Source organism: Strigops habroptila, chromosome 5, assembly GCF_004027225.2.
Source record: "Strigops habroptila isolate Jane chromosome 5, bStrHab1.2.pri, whole genome shotgun sequence".
Lineage (NCBI taxonomy): Eukaryota > Metazoa > Chordata > Aves > Psittaciformes > Psittacidae > Strigops > Strigops habroptila.
Genome location: NC_044281.2, coordinates 75351176 through 75376581, shown reverse-complemented (window position 1 = coordinate 75376581; position 25406 = coordinate 75351176). Strand labels below are relative to the sequence as shown.

General features: G+C 41.5%; 1 protein-coding gene across 4 annotated transcripts in view; it reads left to right on the top strand.

Moving 5' to 3' along the window:
* Positions 1-246: 246 nt before the first annotated feature.
* SHTN1 (shootin 1) overlaps positions 247-25406 on the top strand; it is a 66372-nt gene continuing 41212 nt past the window's right edge. For 3 of the 4 annotated variants that reach the window (XM_030487780.1, XM_030487777.1, XM_030487778.1), the window contains exons 1-5: positions 247-566; positions 9770-9822; positions 17359-17419; positions 21754-21848; positions 24029-24197. In XM_030487780.1, coding sequence (XP_030343640.1) covers positions 509-566; positions 9770-9822; positions 17359-17419; positions 21754-21848; positions 24029-24197 — 436 coding nt within the window. In that variant the 5' untranslated portion in view covers positions 247-508. Of the gene's footprint in view, positions 567-660; positions 847-9769; positions 9823-17358; positions 17420-21753; positions 21849-24028; positions 24198-25406 lie in introns of those variants that run through there. The other variant, XM_030487779.1, reaches the window with a different exon arrangement.

The window sequence follows — 25406 nt, the reverse complement described above, 5'->3', positions numbered from 1 at the left end:
GCTGCCCCGCGCAAAGGGGCTTATTAAAACCACACACACCTGCATTTCCTCCCAGCTCTTGGGGCACCCCATAAGAGCCCTTTGCCCTGGGTCTGGAGGTTAAGGCTTTCACCGCCTGTCTGTGCCAGTGTGAGAGAGGCTGGCACACTGGCTGTGCCAACGGGGCTACGAAGACCTGTGTCTTCTCTGACCGCTGGCCTGTTGATAGCTTTTCCCCTCCTACCCCCTCGCTAAGCGCCCTGGGATGCCCTGCGCGCCCTGGGGAGCAGCAGGGGACGGGAAGGGTCCTCGGTGCGGGGTCCTGCCGCCGGTGCCCGCCCGCGGGCTGAGGTGCCGCCGTGCCCGCACCCCCGCACATGCTCACTGGGGCGCCGCGGGAGTCTGGGCATGTGCAGAGCGGGCCGGGCCGCTTGCCGCGCCCGCCGCCGCGCCCCGGGGCTCTGGCCGCTGCCCGCCCGCTGCCAGGTGAAGCCGCTCTAGGTGAGGTGGAGCGGGGCGGCCGGGCAGGATGAACAGCTCCGACGAGGAGAAGCAGCTGGAGCTGCTCGCCAGCCTCAAGGACCAAGGTAGGGGCGGGCGGCGCCTCGGCTCTTTCCCCCCCCTTCCCTCCACCTCCCCTCCGCCGCCGCGGGCCCCGGTGCTCGGCCCGCGGGAGCGCGGCCGCCGCGGGGCGGTGTGAGGCGGCGCGGGGGGCCGGGGCGCGTCAGGGCGGCGCGGCCTGCACCGGGGGCGGCTGCGGCCTGGGCGTCCCCCGGCAACCGCTCGAAGCCAGGCTCCCTTCTCGGTCCGTGCAGAGGGGAGAGAAAAGCCTTAAGGGAATGGATCTGCCGCCTCGCCTCCCCGCAGGTGCGCTCGGCTGTCGCCGGGTGAGCGCGGGCATCGTGGTGGGTGATGGTGGGTTGGGTGAGGTCTGTGGCACACGGGCTGTCAACCCAACCTTCTGCCCATGGTCAGGCTGGCGGCTGGTGTTGGTACCCTGGCTGATGGTACTGGTGAGCTGGGATGTCTGGCCAGCTCCAGGGGGTGAAGTCCATGTGCTTCGTTGCCTGTGGAGCTGAGCTTCATGTAGGGTGAATGCACTTTAGGTTTTATGTGACCTGGGCATCGTGTTCTGTCTCCTGCTTGACATTGCAGGGTCTGATACTAACCCAACCCATCAACACCCTCCATCCACTCCCTGCCAGTGTGCAAACTTCCCACCGATAGCTCGAGGCTTGCCCTGATATGCCATGAGCTTCTGTAGAGCCTTTCTAGTTCTGGTGTAAATGAAAGGAAGCACTTGCCATGGGCTGGTTTGGTTCCCCATGTGTGTCACTCTTGGTGCTTTCTTAGGAAAGTCCACTACTTCAGCTGTGTAAACGTTCAGCTTCGTGAGTGGGTAGCTTGGCTTAGAAACTAAACCACTGTAATAGTCTCTATTCTGTAAGAAAAGGCATGGAAAAGAGCCTGGATGCTCAAAACGCAGCCCATTTTTTAACTTCCCTGCTTGGTCAATCTCCAAACCAGGTTGTTCCAGCAAAGTTTCTGCCTTGGTTAAGTGTGTAGGCAACATCTGAAGAACCAGCATTACTGGCTGTTTGAATTGTCGGTATCGGCTTATGAGTGTGCATCAAGGGATCGGTGTGCCTCCTGTCTCATAGCTTCATGCACAGTAGGTGCAGTGTACCAGTGTTGTAATTCCCTCAGCTCTGTTCTTCTGGTCTCCCATGAGCCTGGGAGGAGCTGTTTGGAAAGGACCTGTTGGACAAAGTTGTGTAAAAGTGAAATTATGAGGGTGTTGGTAGCACCTCTTTTTCTGTCATTCATTCTGACCATTGATGCAGTTGGTCACTTTTGCTATACAGCCGAAGCTTTTCTTAACCAAATTACAGCTGGATATTTGCAAGCTGTTTATGAGCTGCTTTGGCATTTCTTTTTTCTGGTTGTTCCCATATACTCAGCATTGTAAATTCATGATTACCAGCTGCACTGAGTAGATTGTGACTTATAAAGATATCAGTGGGTGTAAAATTCGTGATAATCATATAGATGTGTGTTTTAATAATGTGGGAGCAAAAAATAAGGCTAAAAATCTGGTTTTTCTTTCTGACTAACTACTTCCTTCCAGTACTGTTGGCTCCAGAGGAGTTGTCTGTGCCAAAAGGACATTTGCTAAAATGACAATCAGTTGCAAAAAAAGGCAAGTTTGGGTTATTCTTTAAGAGAAATCCTAACATCTTGGAATTGGTTAGACTAGGGCTTCAGTTCCGATGTCTGAGAGTCTTCTGCTCTAGAGGGCTGAGTATCCTTTAATGTCTAATGAAATTTCCTGGGACTGCAGGAATTAGTTCAAGGGAAAACTTCTGTAACTTGAGGACTTGCTGTCCCAGATCCACTTGAGCTGTTGAAATAGAAGCTGTACTTGGCAGCCCTGTCCTGTGAGGCACTGTTCTTGGTGGGTGTTTGTATATCGTTGTGAGGCTAACAATTGTTTTTGTAATCGTATGGCTGCTGAGGAAATTGTTTTATATGGGTGAGAAATTACCCAGTGAAAAACTTCTGAAAACACTCTTCTATGTGCTGTTTTGCATCTAAACCAATGCAAAGCTATGGCAGCTCACTGTAGTTAAATTATGTTAACTGAGGAGCCTGAGGTGCCCAAAGTAAAGATTCCAAGTGAGGAAAAGGTGCATAAAATTATCCTAACAGTAATGACCTCAATATTGTTACTGTAGGAAAATAAATTTGCTTCCTCTTTATATGCTATTAGTTTGAGTTATATAGTTTCCCTTCCATTCTTACTGAAAACAAAACAAGGCCATTGTAGATACTAACAGTGTTCCTCAAGTAATTTTAGGATGCTCTGTTAAACAGAGGCAGCTTGAAAAGAGGAGGAAAAGTCTTTTAATTTTCCTCTTTACTGCTTCCAGGTGTAGATAATGGTATTGCTTTGGAAGTAAATGCAGTTGGTGAAAGGACCTGCTGTCTCTGAATATTTGGGGTAATGGGTGTACGCACTTATCTTGTCTTACCTTTATTGCATTCGGAGTGGCATGTGGATTCAGATTACCATAACATTATGGTCTGTAGTCAGATTTCTGTAAAACACTAGATGATTTGGAGGGGCTTCAGAGAACATATTTGGCTTACCTTTCAGGATGTGTTTTTCTAGTCTTGAGAAACTTGCCTGGCTCGGGGTAACTAAACTGAGAAGCCGTGTGAGAGGTGGAGGGGAAGGCAAGTCTCAGCGTATGTGACTGATTGCTGTCATGTTTCGGCTGCTGCTTGTACTTTTCCTAAGCAAGATTGAACCTGAGGCAGGTGTTTTGCAGCTCCCTGCTCAATTCTTAATGGCAGCTGTGACACTGACTCGTGTCTGGGCAAATTCACTTGGCTGTTTGGCAGAGCTCTGAACAGCGACAAGGACACTGAAGCTGTCTGTGTGCAAGATATGCTTATCTTTTACCCATGCTGAATTTTCCAAGTCCTATGTGTTAGACTCAGATACCTGATACTGATCATTCTTTGGCTGGCTCTGTTACCAAGTTTAAGGTGAGCATCATGCAGAAACATGATCTCTGTATTGATGATATTTAGGACTTAAAAGTGTTGTTTGAGTTTTAATCCTGTGACTAGCTTTCTGAGATGGCTTGGTTTGATAAAGCAGCTCCACTATAAATATTAGCATTACCTGACTGCTGAAAGTCATATTTCCACATTTCTGTTCAACTGCCCCTTATAATTCCTTTGGGTAAGACCTAAAACTGAAACAAAAACAAATCAAGTGGGCAAAACATTATGTTATTAATGGTTGGTTGTAAAACCTGAAGAAACCTGTAGCGAAGTGACTAACAGCTGCATTGTAACAGTAGTTGATTACCTGCCTGGAAAGTTGCCTTGTTTGTCTTTGGTTTTATTGGCACTGCGGGTACTTTGCCCTTAAGGACAGAGTCATCTTCTGCTGTGGTCACTTCTTTGTTCAGTTAAAAACAGGAGTCAGCAACCAGAATGTCTGGAGTTACAAACTAAGTAAAATTACTTCAGCTGCCGCTGTCATAGTCACATTTCTGGTCACTTTGCTAAATTGCAGTGATTAACAACTACTGTTAAATACACATACTGAACATGTTTGTATTGTCTGGCTTTTCTTGATGAGTTTTAAAGGTCTTATCTTGCTCTGTGTTTGTTGGCTGGATTTCAAGTGTGATGATTTCCAGTCTCTAGTCCCAAGCACTGTGGCTGTATTTGATCTCTTAAAAAAAAACATGCCAGAACCTTGGAATAAGGGAATACCATATATCTTGTAAGGAACAGACTGCCAATCTGACAGCAATATCTCAGAGTAGTACTTTTAAAGTATATGCTATTGACAAGCTCTTAATGTGGTTTGACAAATATATTCTTTGTGGCAGATGGGTAATTTTTTATAGCCAGAGGAAATTCTGTTTAGGGTAGGATATCTTGCTGCCTGCTATATTCTCTTCTGTGGTCATTGGCTCTATAGATTCTTTCTTTTTCCCTATGTGCTTGCGTATGTTGGTGTTCATACACAGCAGTCATCATTCCCCAGCAGAACCCATCCTGCTTGAATGTTTGCTTCATTTATTACAGTTTAAAAGTGTTTCCCATCTCACTTTCTCGTGTTGAACTCTATCTGTTTCTCAGGACCTTGTGAGACCAGCTTTCTGGTGTGAGCTTAGTGGCTGGGTTTTATCAGGCAGTGGTGTGTTTAATTTCCCTGTCCAGTTTGCAGGAAGCTGCAAGGCTGCAGGATGCAAATTTGGGGTCTCATTGAAAAATTTCTTTCACACATTTTTACAGATTTGAATAAAATCAGAGCATGTGGGAGCTGGCTCACAGTATTTGTACTTGATGCTTACCTTTGTATACTTACACCTATGATTTTTATTTGTTTTATTTTTCAAGTATATTCTTTTTCAAGTGTATTTTTCAAGAACTGTTTGGTAACTGAGTCTTGTACATGTCAGCTGGTGCAACTGCTACGTGACCAAAAGCCTGGTTTGGCTATGTAAGCTTTAGGCCTAATAAAGGGTTCATATATTCTGACTCAAGATTTGGAGTCATTGCAGGGTAATGGATATAATGCCATCGCACGTGTTCACCTTTACACAAGCCCATAAGTGCTTGTTCCTCAGCTCCATCCCCTTTTCATGGAGGCCCAGAAGATGCTGCGCTTGTAGGGAGACCACTGCTACTTGAGACAACAGCCCTGGCCTGGCTTTTCCTATTCCAAGTACACTGGGATGGGGAGGGTGGTGGCAGCAGTCCCAATAAAGCTTCTGGCTCAGTGTTGCTGTCAGGGCTAATTCTCTCTCTAATGATATATCCAAACCTGCAGAAAGCCAGGAGTTAAGTTTACTTCTACAACAAAAAATTACTTCATTAGGATAGCTTGGTTCATCTGGAGTGAAGGACTTCTTGCACTCTAAGCTCTTTTCTTGCCTGTACCAGCAAAGACATGCCTGGTACGTAGTCAAGAAGGATAAATAGTGGGATGACACTTGCTTCGTTTGACAGCTCTACTTACTATTTTGATTAAATAGGTAGGTTTGAAATGCTGAAGTGGCATTACTTGTTGCTTTGGCATGGAAGGGCTCTCAGTCTGCTTGAAGGCCACACTGGTTTAAATATAAATGCTAAAGTACATGAATGTAGCATTTTTAAGGTGGGTTTTTTTAAAAAAATCTGTATTTTTTAGTATTCAGCTTTAGAAAAGGGGTTGAATTATTTAATAAAAAGAGTAGGAAGACTCTCACCACATCCCTGTGTAAGTGAAGGTGTCTTTTTGGTTATTCACTATGAATTATAGTCATATTCTTATGACCTTGTTTTACTAATAAGTGCTTTTTTTAGCCATAAGAAGTATCTAATATATAAAACATCTAATTCAGGTGACACATGTCTTCTGTTAGCAAATCCAGGTTCAGGAGACACAGGTTCACAACTAAAATTCAAAAGACTAAGTTATAATTAAAGAACTTCTGTACTCAAAAGTCCTTGCTTAATTTAATACCGATCAAATGCATTGATACACGTTGACAGAACAGTCCCTTCTGGCCAGCTGAGCTCTGGAGTGAGTAGCTGGTGAGTAAGTCTGGTCATGTTATGAAGGAGCATGCTGTGTTCACTCACATTGGCTATTCTGTGGTTTGAGTGTTTTACAGTAAGAGCAGGGTTGGCTGGGAGTGTGTTTTGGGTGAGTTAAGGATGTTTGGTTAGCCCAGAATAATCTGCTCTTGTCTCTTTTTGCCCAGCTTTTTTCTCTCCTTAGTCTTGAAATGAAGGCGTAGTGTTGCCCTCATACTGCATGAAGTTAGCCCGAGGCAAAGAAATGGGATTTGTGTCCTGATAAATTATGTTCTATGTAATGTTGCTGTATATCAGAAATAATCTTACTAAGGATAAACTTCAGTTGGGGTCAGACAGCAACAGTATCTCAAGAGGTCTCATACATATTTATTACATTTCTTCAGGATTCACTGGAGGCTAATGAGTATAATGTAGGTAGTTTACTATCAATATACACTACAATATTGATTCTTTGAGAAAATGATGTGTAATTCTGGAATTTCAGTATTATCTTTAGTAAAGCACCTTCACTTGTTTGTTTCATTCATCACTAATTTCAGAGAAGCTTTGGGGAAGTCCTCATACAACAGGATTTATTGCTTGTCAATCTATAAATAAGTAATAATGATACCTCATAATGTACCAAAGAGTGTTTTAAGGCTAAATAATCTGTATGAGACTTGGAACATGTGAAGTGTTGCCTAGTGCTGCTGGTATTAATTGTTGTAATTTTAGAGCACAGAAATCATTGTCACCTTTATGCCATTTAGTGCTTCAGTGAAGGTTATGTAGACTCTTGACTTTTTTGTAGATGGCGTCAGAACTTCATTGTACATAAAACACTTGAAAAACTTTGTACAAAAGCATCCCAATAAGCCCCACAGTGTTCAAAAGAAGAAAAAATCCACCAAATTTCATCTTCTGCCTTTGCAGAGAATCTGTTATAGAGCACAAAACGCGTGTAGTCCGTTAAAAATTCTTGTTTCTGTTTCCAGGCCTGAAAAGAACAGCAGTTTCTTTGTTAGGTTTAGTGTTTAATAAATCCATACCCGATAATCTGAATGATGGATCTTTATGGGATCATCATCTAGAGGTTGCTATCCATGAAGAACAATCTTATTTTAAGATATCGGATCCTTACTGTGCATTAGCTGTATTCAAGAAAGAACTAATAGTTTTGCATTGATGGTATGGTAAAAAGGCTCTGAAGAAAGTTGCTGTGTGAGTGCAACATGAAATAGCTGATGATTTCGTGTTTGTGTTCCATAAGGAACCATGCACAGTAAAATGGGAAGGGCTGCCCTGAGCAGGCAGTTTAATCCCAGTGTCACACAGGTGAGCCCTTACACAACACTCCAGCAATTCCCAGTACGTTCTTGTCCTTGTATTTTAATAACTTGTTCTGTATCCATGCCTTAAGGGCTGGTGATTCAGAGTTCTCAGTTCTCTGAGCATGTGAGGAGAGCTGTCAAGGGTGGGGCAAACCTATATTTACATTTTTTGGTCATTTATAAAGTATTGAATAACAAGTATGAGTTTGCCTTAAAGGCAAGCAAACACCACCAGTTTTCAAGTATGAAGAAGCTTGAGTGCATCTGATACAGTTTCCTTTCCTTTTCTTGCATCTGAATGCTAGAAATCTCTTCCCTTGTTTTCCCAAAGAGAAAAGGGAAATGGTTTAGAAGTGGAACAGTGGTCAAGAGGCATAGATACAGCTTTTGTGTTCCAGTGTAGGAAATACTGTTTTGCTTAAGGTGCTTTTAGAGCAACTGCATCAGCATGGTTTCTTCCCTGTTCATCTACCTGCTGTGATTTTCTGCTTCTTGAGTAAGGAAAATGAGTAGGGGTCTTGGGGGTGAGTCAGGAGGAGTGGGGACAAAGTAAAGGGATGGATGGGAAACCTTAGTTTTACTGGTGTGGGGATGCAGGGCATGTTTTTAAGAAGCCTGGTTTTGTTCATTCCCCCTCTTTAGATCCACCTTTTTGCTTGGATGAGCGGGAGGGAGGAGTTTTCCCACATGTTTAAATGATCAGATTTCTTGTGAATTTGCCTGTGGGCTGTGACTTTGTTTTCAGTGGGTTTATTTAATGTTTTCTCTTTGAGGGGCCTGGATTGCTGATCGCAGCTGAGCTGAGATTCTGGCTGAGAGATTTCTAGCATTCTTTCATTTCTCTTTCTAGTTAATACAGTCAGCAGGGTCTTGCCATTTCCCCACTGCTGGTCAGGGCACATAAGGAGCAAAGTCCAGAGTCCAGGACTTAATACTGCTGACTGTACCCCATCCTTCATGTACCTCAGTCATGCATCTCTCAACTGAAGTGATCTTGGAGAAAAGAGGAGTTAGGGTAACTTGAGGTCTTTACATCTGATGTACTTCTGCTGCTGAGAGTAACAGGCAGGCTGAAGGCAAACAGAACAGTGGTGCTGTGGGCCTAGCTTTCAGGAGTGAGTTAGTTTTATTTCAACAGATTTTGAAACATTGGGGAGGAGGGAGAAAAGGGACATCACAACAGTGCAAAGTGTAACTTCATTTGTAAAGCTTCCTTTTGGAAAAAGTTTAACTATCTAAAGCTGGAAGGAGCTAGTAGGTTTTCAGGTGGCTAATTACCACTCTACATGTTCACATCTTCAGATGTAGGGTAAGACATACAATGAAACTCCAATATCTGTGCTATCATCAGCTGAAAACTAGATATTCATACCCTCTATCTGGTTTTAATGAAACCTGTGTGCTAGTATAGCTTATCTCAGGTACAAGGAAAAATCCAAGGAGATACTGAGGGGCTGGAATAAGATGCATAGTGATATGAGCAGCCCTCTCATTTTATTCTTGCAGTACGCATCTTGAAGACTGAACAGTGTTCCTTTCTAGCAAGGTTGGTTTCCTAAGGTTTGGTGGTGTTTTCAGCTTCTGTCTAGTTACAATAAAATGTCTGTGGTCTTGAAGACCAAACAGGCCATATGAGACACGCTTGAAAGAATAGAATTGGGAAGTTGTGGCAATAATGGCACATCCCTAAGGTAGTAAAATGAAAGGTTTAAGAAGGACATACGAAAATATGCAGTAAACTGGAAGATGAATTGGTAGCTGAGAGATTGTTCCTGCGTAGTATTTACTGGTTGAAACAACGGGCCTCCAGCATCCTGGAGGTTGATCCCTTCCCTGCTGATCCATGCAGCTCAGTTCTTGTGTGATCTTGGATAAATCATACAATCTTTTCTTCTCTACACTGTGGAGTTTAAAGAAAAAACTCTCCTAGGAGTCTTCTTGGAAGGAAATGTTAATAAATAAAGGTGCTCAGCTGGTCTGGATGTACATATGTGTATCAGTATTGCATTAGCCATGCTTTCTAGCATTGATCTGTAACCTGAGCCAGTGTGGCTTTAAAATGGTGACTGCAAGCCAGTACATTCACCTTGTAATTTTTGAACTCAATCAATAAGATTGTTTAACTCTCCATTGATCAAAAATTGATTGTTTGGGGAGCCACCATCTTACTCAGACACTTTCCAATTACTTCAATTCTAGAAGTACATCCAGTTCATCCATAAGCTATTAATGAAGTTTATGACCCGTGTTACGTAAGAAGTCTGTGTAGATAGCCAGAAGAGCTTTACAGTGAATGAAATGGAGAGCTAATCTGACCAAAGGAGGTGCTGCAACATTAACTTTATTCTTTTTCTTTTTTCCCTGTATAGCTATTGGCGAATATGAAGAGCTTAGAGCAGAAAATAAGAAAACGAAAGAAGAGGTTTGTATCTACTGATTATTATTTAATACTAAAATGCCAAATATCAGAATACCCTCTTGGCTATAGCAGGTTGTTGTCTGCTCTTGTGAGCTTAGCTGATTATTTACAAATAGTAAGTATTAGTTGTACCTGTATGTATTAATGAGCAATAAATACCACTTTCAGCAGCTGTTTTATTTGTTCCATTCCAGAAAAGTTGCTATACAAATATATACACACATATACATGCCATATGTGTATATATATACATGCCATATACATATATACACACATGCATATTGCTATACATATATATATATCTCAAATATATATATGAGTGATGCTATAGCCAGTTTGCCCATGGTTACAGAGTGAGCACAGACCAAGTGTTTAGATATTCTTAGGAAAACTTTTCTCTTGGATCTGAAAATTGTTTGTTACAAGTTGATTTGCACAGTGGGACTTCCTGAAAGGAAAAGAAAACAATTCCCCTCACCCAACACTTCTGAAAATTCAGAATGTACGAATATGATTTCTGAAGGTATTTGAAGTCTCCAACCCCCAACCCAATTTTTAATAGGAGAGCAAGTTGTCTTATCTCAACTTGCAGGATGGTACTGCAGTGTAAAACGGATTCTCGGCATCCTTCTGTGAGATCTGGTGCCTGTCCAACTTGAAAAGAAGCTTCAAATATATGGGCTGAACTTCTCACGTTACTACAGGTTTATTTTTTTAGTGTTCAGAGATACTGGAGTAAGAAATAATGGCCAGTTTCTAGATTGTTCCCTGTAATTATGATTAACTGTCTTTATAGGAGTTAAAAGACAGTTTCACAGTTTTAAGCACATTCAGTATCTTTTTCCGCTTGGGACTCTTGTTCATTCACCACACTTGCTTTGTGCAAGGAAGCCAATGGGAACAGAGAACTCTGAGACATTTGGTGGTAGTGTTATGTTGCATAAATCCATGTCAATGTGCAAAAGGTTTTTAGCAGATACCTGCCAAAAGAAGCTGTGGCCACTAAAAGCCTCTTATCAGTTCTAGATAGTGAGGAAGGCAGAGGAGTTGGTGCTGCACTGTATTGTAAACAAAAAATTCTCCTTTCTCCAAGTATTAATGAGCTGAAGATGCAAGAAACATGTTAGTTTTCAGATCCCCATTAGCTGCCAAAGCATGTAGGTTTAATTTAGCTTTTTATAAAGTCATTTTTGAAGAGTCACTTTTAATCCAGTTGTTGTTATAAATGTTGCAATTCAAGGGTGCATTGGGAAGATCTTGTCCTTAACTACTGTATCATTCTTAAAGAAAACTTGAAGCTTATCTTCATGTTATGCTTCAGCAGTGATTATGTGTATTTCCACTGAGCTCAGCATATTGTGCTTCACTCCCTCCTCCCCACTGTCCTCCTCATCATTTTTACTGTGCTTGCTGCTGCATTCCTGTTCTGCTGTATCCTGCACCAGAGCCTTGGATATCCTGGGAAATCCATCTTCTCTTTTTGCAGTTCGGAAGACTGTGGTAGTTCATCTCCTGCTGCTCAGAAAGAAAGGAGAATGAAACTGAGTTAGACCAAGAGTCCATCTAACTCAGCATCTTGTCTCTGACAACAACAGAGAGGAAGGAGTGTACGAGCACATATAACACCTCCACAGAGTACTCTTCTAATCTCCAAACCACTTGCAGCCTGGGGACTTCCTCAGCTGTGTGTGGTTTCAGTGTGTTCTGCCCTCCACAGCTCTCTCCCTTGAATTTGTCCTGTCCCCCCAAGCCCGTGCTGATGGTTGGCTTCCATCAGGTGTGAGGAGTTCCACACCAGGCCTGTCCACTGCATGAAAGACGGGCTTCACAGCTTTGCTCTGAACCCAGGTCCTGCTAGCTTTGGTGTTTCTTTTCAGCAAAGCTTTGTTTAGGTTGGGGTGGCTTGGGATGAAGGGGCTTTTCTTGAGCTGCTTTTTTATTTAGATGTTTTTTTTCTCTTCAGAGGAATTCCAATAAAAAATGTTGCCAAAATTGGGATGAAATGAGATGTTCTGAGATTTTCTTGCATTCTGCTCTTCTTTCTCCCTTGCTCGTCTCTCTCACAAGACTTCTTTCCTATAACTGCATTATCTCTAGCCACTCCTGTGTGTTTCTTCTGAAGGTTGGTATGATGTTTTTCGGAATACTTGCATAACAACTGAAAATCCTCCACTTTGGAGCACATGGGGATTACATCCACAAATTAAGCACGTGCTCAGGGTTGGAGGATTTTCGGATCTTATGCAAGTGTTCTCCATTCAAGAACCTCCATCCTGCAAATAGGGGTGCTTGTGTAAGCAGTGCTGCTTAGTTATTTAAATGCTTGGACTCAAGTGGCTCAGTGTGAAGCCCTGAGTGCATTTCTTCTACAAAATCTACTGATAGAGAGTTCTTGGTTTTGTTTGCTTACAGTGCCAGTACTGGAAGGAACTGTTCCTTGTGTTATTGCAGGGCTGGGTAATCCTTGAAAGCTCACTAGTGTCTCTAACTTTGTATCTTAGTTTATGCTTTGCAGGATCAAACCTGATATTGGAGGAAGTACAGCAGAGGTTGTCTCTGCCATGGATCTAGGAAGTTGTGGGTGCATTCAGTTCCAGTTTCTGCCACTGTCTGTCAGTATGAGTGTAAGCAGGTGGCTTCCTCTCTATCAATTGTGGTCACATAATTGCATTGGTAGGAGGAAGAGAAGTGAAACTTAATTTTTTTCAGCAGAGGCCTTGCAGGCTATTTGTGGCAGTACCACACAGGAGTTAGCAGGGGTCTGTATCTGTGTGCTTTTGACACACTCAGTGGAGTGTTTTTCTAAGTCATCACTACACTTGTATGACTCTGAAAGATGAGCTGTGCTATGGAGAAGTGATCTTACATTAGAAACATGAAACTTGGTGGATAACGGGCAGCTAACTTAAAATAAGATGTGTCCTGAGTCTCCAGTTTGTATGGCAGGTTCTCCAATTCAAGACATCCAAAGCAGTGGGCTTTGAGCAACCTGGTCTCGTGGAAGGTGTCCCTGTCCATGGCAGGGGGTTGGAACTGGATGAGCTTTAAGGTCCCTTCCAACCCAAGCCATTCTATGTAAAATTGACTTTTATGTAGGTTACTTTGTTCAAAGCCCTGCTGCTTAAAAGGCTGCTAATAACCATGAAAATTCAGGAGCAAAATAGAAGATCTTTGATCCACAGCGTCTCTTCCTCCTTGACTTCTTAAACTGCCATTTGGAGACCTCTGGTGGGGTCTCTGACAGGCATTTTTTAAATTAGTATTTTTAAATCCTTTGAAAAACTGGAACAAAAATGACAATGGCAGATCACTTCTCTTAGGACATCCTTTTAATTGAAATAGCCGACTAAACACACATACCAGTCCCCCCAAAACAGATAACTAACATTCAGTTGCACACAAATGTAGATCACTTAATATGCAGTTCTGACGTATTCGGAGTCAGATCATGAATAAATATTTGACTACTTGCTAATCAGACAGAAATGACTCTGAACGCTGGTTTTGACAGTGTTTTGTCATGCTGCCAGTAGGGAAAAAGAAAAAAGGAAGGCGAGACAGCTATCCAAAACAGTAGGTGTAATACCATATCTCTGATACATCATTCACGGTGTTTGCTCTGTTAAAGCAAATGTATAGAGTGGATGATATGTTTTGTCACCAAATGGGAATGGGGAAGGGATTCTGCCTTGATGACATGCTCATTCTTCTGTAAGTAGAGTATAGCAAATGTCAGATGACACTTGGGAGCACTGTACCAAACTCATAATTTTACAAGCAGCATTAAATCTGCATAAATTTCCCAGTCTGTGTAAATGGGAAAGAATGCATATTGTGTTGCTTAGCAATGGCTTGACTGACTATATGGCTACTATGTGAACTTCTTGCATCTTAATATCTGGACTGAACAATCTCCTCCTTGTTTTTGCCCTTTGAAGGTCTTTTACTGAAGTGAGTAGGAGCTTATGTGCAAAAGAGTTGGTAAAAAAAGGAGCCTGTTAGAAGAGAATAGACAAGAAACCCAGGCCTCCCTGGAGTTAATGGCAAGGCATGACTCTGGATGTACCCACAGTCTTCCAGCAGGTTGTGTGCACCAACTTCCCAACTGTAGTATTGTATTGTGCTAGCTCCAAGTACAGGCCAAGTTCATGCACTGCTATCTACCTCGCTATATATGCAGCATTTGGTTTGAACGCTGATCTTTGATGTATACATGATATACTTGTAGTCAGCATATTGGTTCTCTGTGCTGGGAATCAAAGTATTGCCTCAGGTCTTGTGTACCTAGAAGGCAAAAACCTGAAATTGAGTGGGATCAGCAAAGCTCCTCAACTTGCTCCTGCAGGGATGAAGAATTCTAAGGAGTTATTCACAAAATGAATTTTGTCAACTGAACTGTTGCATCTGAAAAAACAGATGCAATGTACTTTTATTGCCAAAATACTATTATTGACCCCTATGGCTAGTTCAGGACTGGAACGGGAATATTGTTTATCACCTTTAATTTTTTTATTGGGATAATGGTGCTATAAAGATTAGATTAAAAATATAGTAAATGAAGTGGTATAATATAGTAAATAAAGTGGTATATTTGCCACTTTATTTACCACACTTATTTTCCTCTGCTGAGAAGCTGAAACTCTTATCAAAATAAAGTTTAAAATGGAAAACATATTGACAATCCAGGAGCTATCAACCTTTTTATCACACTTTTATTTGAGGGTGCTCTTGAATATGGAGCTGTCTGTTAATACCAACAAGGGGAGACTTAGTAAATACGTGAAAGTTCTTTCTCCTCAACAGTTGCATGTGCTTGAATGGGAAAAGTGAACAGTAGATTTTATAGCAATGTTGTGCTATTTTTCTTTTAATGTTTAGGATTAATGATATTTTTTTTGTCAGTTAACAATCCTAATGTATATGCCTCAGACTGCTTTTTTGAGGAGTGAGGTGGTTGTGAATTTTTTAAGTCTTCAGTGCAGATTTTGAGAGCATCTTCTAAATTTTGATCTTCTGAAATTGTCTTGTTTTAAAGGTAAGGTCAGTTTATTTTAAGGGGTAACAAGGTTTTTTTTGTTATGAAACTTGATTGTTTCCTATTTTGTTTGCCTAACTTTCCAGTTTGAAACACTAACAAGTAGTCGAACACAATCTCAACTTTATCTAATTCTTAGGAAAATTGGAGCTAAGCTGATTTTTTTGGTGGGACTTGCACCAGCTCTGCTTGCACCGGTCTGATTGCCAGACAAAAAGCAAAGTGCTTTCCATTGATCGTTTCGGCAAGGGCAACAATCTCCCGCTCTCCTTTTCTTCCTGCTCTTTCATTCTGAAGCACAGTAGCAACGAAAGGAAAATATTGAGAAAGCTGCAACTGGGAGCAGGAATTGCTCTGCAGAGACCCAAACTTACAGACCCTGATTGTGCAGAGAAACAGGCATCGCTATGGGGAGAATAGTCAGCTTGCCGTGGTCCAAATGGAGCTCTCTCTCTGCAAATAGCACTCAAGGTGAAGTGGAATAGGTCACTGAACTTCCCCTTTCGCTGCACGGGGAAAGCTGTTATGCCTTACAGCGTGTTGCTGGAGGATTTCAAAGGGATTTTTTCCTATCACTGGGATAGGGAGCATACCGCATCCTCTACATCAAGGTTTCCATCAGTAGGAAAGCGTCTTGTTGACTTCCACAGGCAATAGATCAGATCCTTAAAGCACCCAATCTTCCTGGTTTTTAAACTGAGCATTAAAAAGCTCTTGCTCACTTAATGTGCAGTGTGCTGAAAGCTTGCAGCGTGCAGAAGAATCCGTGGGTGAAGTATGCCAGTGTGGTTACAGTGTCTCTCTTGTAGAGTACAAAGAGGCAGCAGCTCACACTCATCCCCCCTTCTGCAGCGAGGCTGTGCTCCGCAGGAACAATCAGGAATACTTTCTGTGTCTTTGACTGACGCCTCTTTTTAGACTGCACTTCTGCCAGTAAGGTAATGCTGAGGAAACTGAGAGGGGCAACAGCAAGATTCATGCACAGATTTTCCTTCCCCACCTCTCCTGTGTAGGATTCTCTAACGCTCCTTTGTTAGCAGGGCCAGATGAACGGTGAGTCCTTGTCCGGTGCCGCTTGCTTAGCACGTCTTGCTGCTTCTTAGCACATCTTGTTCTTTCTGCAGCTCTGCCTTGTTTCACAGACCTTTACAGCAGCTAGTGGCTGACCTGCTTCCCCATCTTAGCTGCTGTCCTTACCTTATCACCTCAGTGCCAAGAGAAGAGAGATTGCTTGTTGAGTGCGGCTCCTTTTGCTCCCACAGAGAGCCATCAGCAGTGGCTTCCAAAGCCTGTATGGAGGCTGCCCCTGGGGCAACACCAGGGCATCCTCTCCTTGCCCAGGAGCAGATCCTTCCCATCCAAGGTCCTCTGGAGCTGATAGGAAGGGCTCTCTCTTGAATTTGGCTGCCTTTGAATCGGGCTCTTCCCCTTCTCGTTACTTAACAGCAGGCTGCTTTCCTGGCTAACTCAAAGTGGGTTCTCATGTGGAAAAACTGAAAATCAAGCAAAATCAGTTCAGGTTTTTTTTTCCCCAGTTCTGTTCCAATGACCAGTATCCTTGTTCTTGCAGTTACACTGTAAGGAGCTCAGTCACACAGATCTCTTCCAAAAATTAACTCATAGTCTTATGTTGATTTATTACTGTGAGCATAGACAGCCACATGTGAGGAAGGATGTCTGGTACGCCGTGTGTGTAAGACACATAGTGTGCCAGTCATACTTCCCCCTGGATCATGTGTTTTTCACAGTGTGGTTAATCACCGACTGTGGCTCTTGGGAAGTTTACTCATTTCTTTGTGAGTTCTTTCATTGGCTTATGGAAGGGGTTTTCTTAGAGAAGTCTGTTTAATGTCTGTTTTATTCTTTCTTGTTGAAGAAACCTTTCTACCTCAAGATCAGTGATTGCAGCTCTGTGTAGTATCAGTATTAACCCCCAAATTAATAAAGCTGGGGTGATGGGAAATCCTTAGAGTATGAAGGTGGCTGTTCTCCCTTCTTCAAGGCTGAAGTTTTACTCATGATATTGGGAAGCTGAACAGCATGTCCCTGTTTATTGGCTTTGAGGTTTTCTTTGCACAGGGTAGGTATAGAAATGTACGCCTCTCTTCCAAGTCTATTTGCGTTAATGGAACCAGACTTAAAGCGTATTCTTGACATGCAGTTTTGCATGTAAAGCAAGTATTGCTTTCACTGTTGTGTGGAACATGGATGAGTGTTTCTAAATGGATAATGTGGTTCTAAAATATTTCCAGAGTAGCTCTGAATTGGAACCTAAAATCGAATACAACGTGCCAGTTTCATTAGGAAATACTCTGGGTAATGAATTTTTTATGCATAGTTCCCATTGATCCCACATGACTGAGAGCGAGAAGAGACAATGCTTTGATAAGCTTCTGTACGTTACTGTGCCAGCAGTTGATCTTTGCTGCTTGTGCATGTTGTGACTGACTGCTAATGAAATAACCGGGATCAGTGTTTCATTTCAATTTTCTCTTCTTCTGCAGTGTGACAAAATCAAGCAAGAACGAGATGAAGCTGTCAAAAAACTGGAGGAGTTTCAGAAAAGTAAGCTGATAATGTTAGTGGGGTTATTTTGGTGGAGAGAGTTATGAGCACTCTGCAGCAGCGTTAAGAATGCTGAGATTCAGGTCCATGTGCTGTTTCTCCTTCAAAGCCTTGTGTTAAGGAGCTAATCCAGTGAGAATTTAACCATTGTCAAGCTAACAGCTGTCACAGCATTTATATGCTCTGACACAGGGAGCCAATGTAGCCATTCTCAGGGTGCAAAGTGGTGAAAATACAGTGGTACAGATGCAGCTCTATCTCACCTGGATTCTGCAAGTGACATGCTTGGATGGAGTGGGATTTGACCCTATTGCTGAGATTGCTAATGATAATAATGGTATTTTTTTCATTACCAGTAAAGGTATTAAGGATGAACTGCTGTCTCTTGATATTTTTTAGTGCAAGTTATGTCTTGTCTGGGCTGTGAGAATGTCAATATTCAGTTTTATACTTTTATAGTAGTGTTTTTGTTGAAACTGTATGGTGTCTGGAAGCAACAAAGCACATCTAATGGGAGTGGAAGTATCCTAGTGGAATAGCTCCTTAGAAGAGACAATTACAATGGGATTGTGGTCTGTGATGTCTGGTTTGTGCCAGTACCATGAACTGCACCGTGAAGCATCAGAAATGTGGATGAAGTTAATGCAGGAGAAGGAAATCACATGGTGTGTACTTTTGTGTGACTCTGTTAATAGAGGCATTTGCTCACTTCTAGTTTATAATTGTTCATCTGATACAGTTATGGAAAAGACTCTGAAATCAACAGGAATCATCTGTGATCTTGGATAACTGTTCTGTGAGGCAAGAATGTTCTCCAAGAAGTCTAATTCCTCTGGAAAAAACTACAGCCTGGTTTGTTTTTGTTATGATACGAGGAATAGGAGAGTGTGGCAGAAAATGTCAAGTAGTTAAGACTTAAAATTTGAAGTTATATTTGATGTTGTAAAATTTTATAGGTTTCTTTTATCTTCCTTTCACATTTTTAAAGGACATACCTTGTAAACATAGTGATAAAATGCCAGGAATATTAGGATTTTAAGGCAATAATAGAGCCCATTATTTAAACGACAATATAAAAGGCAATTATATTGATGAAGAGCTACATTGGCTTTGTGTCTGTGAATAAACTTGGCCTGTACTCAGCTTCTATTTGTTCTCCTGGCATAAACACATATTGTGTGTGATTCCAGTTTAATGGGGCCCCGTTTGTATGCCAAGCAGCTGCATTTTAGGCCCTATTGCGTGATTTCATAGCTCTCTGAAAATTGGTTCTATTGAGCACAAGAGATAGAAGGTGGTGGTGGGGGGGAAAGCTTCAACACACAATCATTTCTTTTCAATTGGAGCCAGCAAGGTTGATGACAACATGACCATTGTGTTATAATGATAAGACCACTAAGGATCTGTACCTCTCATCAAGGCTTTCACACAACAGCAGATACAATTTAATTCACTGCTCTGTCAGCAGTGCTGATACCATTATGCCGTCTGTCTCCACAGTTATAATCACTGTCCTCCGAGAAATGCAGTTGAAATGATCTTGAGCAGTCAAAGAAACTCTCAATTAAGGCTGCCACTTCCAATGTGTCAGATTGTGTCTTATGCACTTGGTACAATTTTCACTTCCAATCCTGTTTATTTACAATGTCTACCAGTAATTACGCTTAACATGTCATTTAGTGAGGGTGCCCCTGCCAAGGAGATTGTTGGGTGCTGCAGTACCATTGAGTGGGAGTTTCTCGCAGTCAATGCCATCAGCGGCTTTTAGTCCCTGATGGGATGCAGTAGTAATGTTGATAATGCAAGTATCGTGCTCATCAAGTCATAATTAGATGCCACTCAAATGTGCCACTTGTAATAACAGTGTTGATTCATGTTTTCTCGGTGACTGCAACTACTAATTAGTTAAGTGGTTTTTGGTTGGCCTGCATTTGCTGCGCAGTATTATTACCCCTGAAAAAAACTGTCAAGGTTAGAGATGTTTCAGGCCACTTAGTGCTGCTTTATGAATATTAATATTGACATAATAAGAACTTTGGACAGACTTAGGAAATAATATATTTTTTTGTATTTAATTTGGAAAGATTCCCCCCCACCCCCCCGAGTTAATCATAATTGCAGGTTAATTAAGTTTAAATGAAGCAAGAGTAATCCCTAGTTCTGCCATGTGAGCCCAATCCTAGTTTCCTAACTTTAGCCTTGCTTGAGGCCGTTAGATTCCTGTCTGTAAAATGGGAGCAGTTCTGTAGCTCCACTGCTTCCTCATCCTGCCCAAAGCACTTCATTGCTTCAAAGTCCCAGAGGTAGGTAGAATAAACCCAAAAGAGATATGGACATGTACTACCTGAAGCTTTTCTTCACTCCAGTTTCATGGAGCAGCTGGTACAGCATACAAGGAGCAGGTAATTTCTCCAACATCAGAGAAAATGGAAATAAGAAGACAACCAAAGAAAGAGTTGTGGTTGCTCTGCTGACCTCATGTGAATATAGTGTTTGGACCAAGGTTTTCCAGTACTCTGCCCTGCTTTTTTTTTTGTCTGCTTGTATTTTGTAGAACTTGTTTCTTGCATGCAGCTACTGCTTTAATAGCAAACTCTAATATGTTGCTGGTTTCCCATGTTACTAACAAAACTGTTAGTTAATGTTGGCTAAGTATCTGTAAAGCTGCATAAATAACCCTCGTTAATGGCCTGCTTTTTCCTATACTTAAGTCGTGTTTTGTGGTCATTAAGATGACCTCTGGATATCAAAGAGGACTTGAGTATCTCTTCAGTATTTAGGCAGAAGTCTGGGAAGAGGGCAAGGGGGGATATTCTACCCAGTGGTATAAATTCACTAGGTTTTAAAGCTTATCTTCATGAAAATGAAAGGAGATGCTAGAAAAAGTCCTCCATATTTACCCTATACTCTTCCAGCCTCGTTCCTGCTCCAAAGTATTGTTCAGGTGCAAATAGTCTTTTCTGCACATTGAAATCCTGATACTGGGCTGAGAAGGAGTCTGCACCATGAAATAACTTGCAGAATTAGGGTCCTGGCTGCTGCTTAGGATGTATCAGGGTGCCAGGAGCCACAGAGGAGTTGCATCAATGAGCGATGTGCTAGCCTGAAAAAGGGGAACTACTGTTGGGTTTTTTGCTTCTCACTTAAGAGACTTTCACTAGTAAAGTACCTTTGTACTGCTGGAAGTTGAGGGGAATTGCAAGCCAAAATCTGTCTGTGCTTTTAAGTTTCCTCTTAACTCTCATTGGTGTGCTATGTTGCAAAATAAGATTTGATCCGTAACTTTTTGGTCGCTCTTAACAATACTGTGTATCTTTGATGTAGTGATGGGTACCCACTGCAGTAATACAGATCCTGTAAGTGCAAAGGACAGATGTGCTTTCTTGTTCTTCCAGCTGTGACATCAAACGTAGTAGCACAGCCATGTATTTCAGATGCAGTGCTTATTTTAGGGCATGCTCAAGCACAGAGAGGCTTTAAATAAGAAACAGTTCAGACACTACAGCCATATAGTGATATAGAACTTGAGTTGTTTAGCCAAGATTGTCAAAAATCAGGCAGTGCAAGCAGTGTTGAGTTTCCATCAGGATTGCATCCATTAGAGTCTATCCCAGCTGCTGCAGGTAGCTTCGAAGCTGATGGGGCAGAAGGAAGAGATGAAGGAATTGTGCTGTGGTAATGATTTGACTTCATCGGAGCACATCCTGTAGGAGGTTCTGTGAATATGGAGGTTTCAGTCACTTAATTCCTTTCTCCATTTCCTAGTATACTGCCCCAGGCCTGTGCTATGTGTCCATCCTGCAGCTCTTCTGGTATAGTATGTTTAGCAAGTGTGACGATATACAAACACTATATAAACCTGAAGACTAGAAGGTGAAAATAATCTCTGTAAAACATCTGAGTTAATCTTGCTGTTTAAAAATACAAAGGTTCCAATCTTCTTTGACATCCATACCAAACTTTGAAGAGAGTTATGGTGGCAATCTTCAGGAACAATCCTAATGGTCTCACTCTGGTTCCTCGAGTGTTAATGAAATAAAGATGATGAATGATGATTGTCAGGGAGGCTCCTGCCGCCCTTCTACTTCCATGAGTTTATGTTCGATTCTCCAGTTCCCCCTTTAATGCTGCAAACATGGATAGAAAGAGTTCCTTAAAGCAATGAACCAGTGTTCAAAACAGTTCCCATCCATGGAGATTATCTAAGTATGTACTTCCCTGTATTTGCAATGCCTTTGTAGAAAGTTAACAGAAAAAGATGCAGTATTTCTGATCATGGGATGCATGTGTCAAAGGCAGGAAAATACTGACTAATTCCTAAACTCTTCCCCTAGTTTCTCACATGGTTATTGAGGAAGTAAACTGTATTCAGAACCATCTTGAAATTGAGAAGACGTGCCGTGAAAGTGCTGAGGCTTTGGCTTCTAAGGTAAGAAGAATTATGGTGATTCTGTTTCATCTCATTCCTTTTCTAACTTGAGATTGTACAGATGTGCCATATATATTTTTGTATAATCTTTCAGATCTCTGAAATGGTTTTGAAGTGACAAAACCCATAAGCGAGATGCAAAATACAATTCCTGCCTTTAAAGAAACCAAAAAATACCTGTTTTAATTTACTTTCTATTTTGGAACAATAAGTCATGGACCAGCATCTTGATATCTAGTTTTTATATGCATTTAGGTTAAATGGAAAACAAGTTTTAGAACTGTCCTGTGTGAGGTATAAAACCGTAATGAGCATTTCAATGTCTAAATCAAATGGAAAAAGTCAACCACTGCATTACATTTCAGGTGATTGTTTGTGAAAGCAAAGCGAGGGCAGGGGAAAGGTGACCTCCGCTGCTCTGTTGATTGCGTCTAGTCTGATGAATTTAGCAAGTGTGTAATTTTCTATATTCCATCTCATCAGAAGTGCATTATTATTAAAGAATGTTTTTATCTCTCTTATATATTTTTGGTTGTGTAAAATGCATCTGAGCCACTTCATCAGAAAATGGATTACAGTAATTTTGAACCAAATTTCATTAGCAATGCTGACTGCTTTTTTTTTCTCTTCTTTTTTCCCCCCCCTTCCCCATCCCCTGCCCAAAGTACGTCTTTAGAAATGGTAAAAATCACACCAGCAAGAAATCACTTTAATTTAGATGCATTAGCAATGTACTTTGTGGAGGTATTCACTTAATTGTTTGCATAATGACACTATATTAGAATTCATAAGATAGACAATCAGCATATAAGTAAGAAAATGAACGTATTTATGCAACTTTTCTTCTTCTCTGCACTTTTCCTGTAATGCACATGTAGGGGCAGCTCAAAGACTAGGTTTACACCATGGGGCTGCTTTGCTAAAGCTCATGTGTTTGTTGCTGTGAACTGATTAAACCATGTAGCGTTCCTCACATCACCCTTCCCACTTTCTCAGTTTCATGCATTGGGAATGAGATGAAGAAGTTCTCAAGTAAACCTCCTGTAGTTGGGGGGCTGAGGAAAAGGAGGATCAAAGGTAATTGCTCAGGTATAAATGCAGGGTCAGGCTAACTGTACAGTATGTTTTATTTGAAGGTAAATATTGAACTTCTAAGGTGCATGTTGACTTTGACACGTTGTATGTCATTAGCAGAAAATGAAGTCTCATTCTTAGACTTGAATACAGGGATTGCTCGGGTGGTTGGTGGGCAGTCACCCCAGCATATGCTTGAACACCCCTGAGGCTGTGCAGAGCTTGCTGAAAGCTGCTGGCATGGGGTGTCTATATCCAGGACAGTGAAAGAAATTGAGAGTGTGAAACATTTGCAACAATCCCTGTTGTTCAGTTCTTTCTGGCACCTTAACCAAGATGGAGATGCCTTAAAAATCTCTTCCGTATCATCCACGTATTGAAGCATCCAGCCCAGAGTGGTTTCTGACTTGTGGTTTGACCCATAAAGAATTGGTTTATAATATGGCATCTTGCCTATGTTGACTCTACAGTAATAATTCCTAAAAATTAAAAAGAATTCAAAAGAATTTTGGGGTAATTCTGTGTGTGTGACTGGGAGTATAGTAGTTGTGGTGTTTGTAGTCTATAAACAAAATAAAGGCATAGGAGGAGGTCAGAGTGTTCATTTGACCAATATATTTGATATTGCTGGCAAAACCAGACAAGCTTTCAGGAGCACAATCCCTTCTTCAGGCCATTGAGTTGGGACTCCTGTGGTGCTGGTACATGCTTAAAGGTAAGGAGCTGAAGCAGCTATCACAAAGAATGCGTAGCAGTAAGTAAGCTTGATAGTTGATTTGATTTGATTTGAACCTACACAAGGTATTTATTAATCAGAAGTACCAGAGAGGAAAGAAGGGCAGGGATGAAGCATCGTGTTGAATTCAAGCCTCCTCAGAGGAGAAAGTGAACAAGCTTTCCATCTTCAGACAATTTTAATTTTGAATGAAGCATTTAATCTTCATTAAATGCTTCTTCAGATGTTACTTTGTTGTGTTTTTGATAGTGTTTTTTTTTTTTTTTTAATGATAAAGGAGAAAAAAATACAGTTGACTTCTTTTTTTCTTGCACAGCAGCTTAAAGACAGCCTAACTAGTATCTTACTGTTTGTGCTTCTCAACTTCCAGCTGAACAAAGAAAATAAGACCTTGAAAAGAATTAGTATGCTTTATATGGCAAAACTGGGCCCAGATATTATCACTGAAGAGATTAACATTGATGAGGATGATTCATCCACAGATACAGAAGCTAACTCTGGATCATGCAATTCTGTGCATTGTCAGCAGCAAATAAAAGGTGAGTATTGTTGCTGAGCCCACACCACCATAAACAAAGCAAAAGTTGCCTAAAGAATGGCAGTATTGGTTTGGACCAGAGATCCTTCTGGCTCCGATTCATGCTGCTGAGAGTGGTCATCAAAGGACTTCCAGGAGACTATAAGAACATGATAGGCTTGTAGTGATACTGTGTACTGTATATGGTGGGTGTACAGCCTGCAAAGTAGGTTACAATGCAATAGGGAAATGAGATCACAGCTGAGTTCAATGTTACAGAGTTGGTAAAGAAATATTTCCTCAGATCCCTAACAAAGTAAATGTTCAGCAGAAGGACAAGGTCACCTTAGTATTGCTTCACTGCAATGTCACTATTGCAAAGCTTTTAATACAGGAGTCTCCACTTCTATTTCCATTATGTACCTTCGTATGCACAAACTTCATTCATGTTCTAGAGCTGTTACAAAACAAGCAACTTAAAAAGGAGCTGTTGTACTGGGTATACATGGAAATACATTGATAAGAGAAATCTGTGCTTTATAAAGAAATTTCTGGTTCTTTTTTGAAAGGCAGTTCCTATTTCTAGAACCCAAAATCTGCCTTCCTTTCTTATCTAACTCTGTGAGGAAGTCATCATGGTTCTGTATGTTGTTACATGACAACATCCAAAAAGGGGGGAATGTTCACATTTGGTGACAGAGAGAAATGGTTCATTTTTATTTTTGTTAAGAGAAAAAAGCTTTCACTTCTGTCTGCTAGTAAGTTACCATAGCAAATGATGTCTAAGAACAGTGTTCCTGAACTTTCAGCCTGACCTTGTTAATTGTTTTCTGTTTGAATGCAGCAGCCTCAGTGAAGTGGTACAATGTATGACTGAAGAGTGTTGTAAAAATGCTTTAAAGAAATCCCACCTAAGAAATAAGATGTCATAGTACCCTTCTATAATAAGCAGATTTCCATCCTACAGATATAGGAAAAGAGGCAGAGAAGGGTGTGATCCGCACCATACAACCCATCTGAATCTGAAATAAGACACGAGTTCCTCCTGTCTTTTATTGGAGAAAGATGTCAAGGATACATTTGAAGACAGCACAGGCTCTGGCTGCAGATCAGAGGAGAACGTGGTTAGGAGGCTAGCAGGGTCAAACTGGATAAATATTTGAGAAAGGCTCTGATGCACATGCTCTCTGTCTTGATGAAGAATTCATCAAAGAACAGAATGTGGCATGTT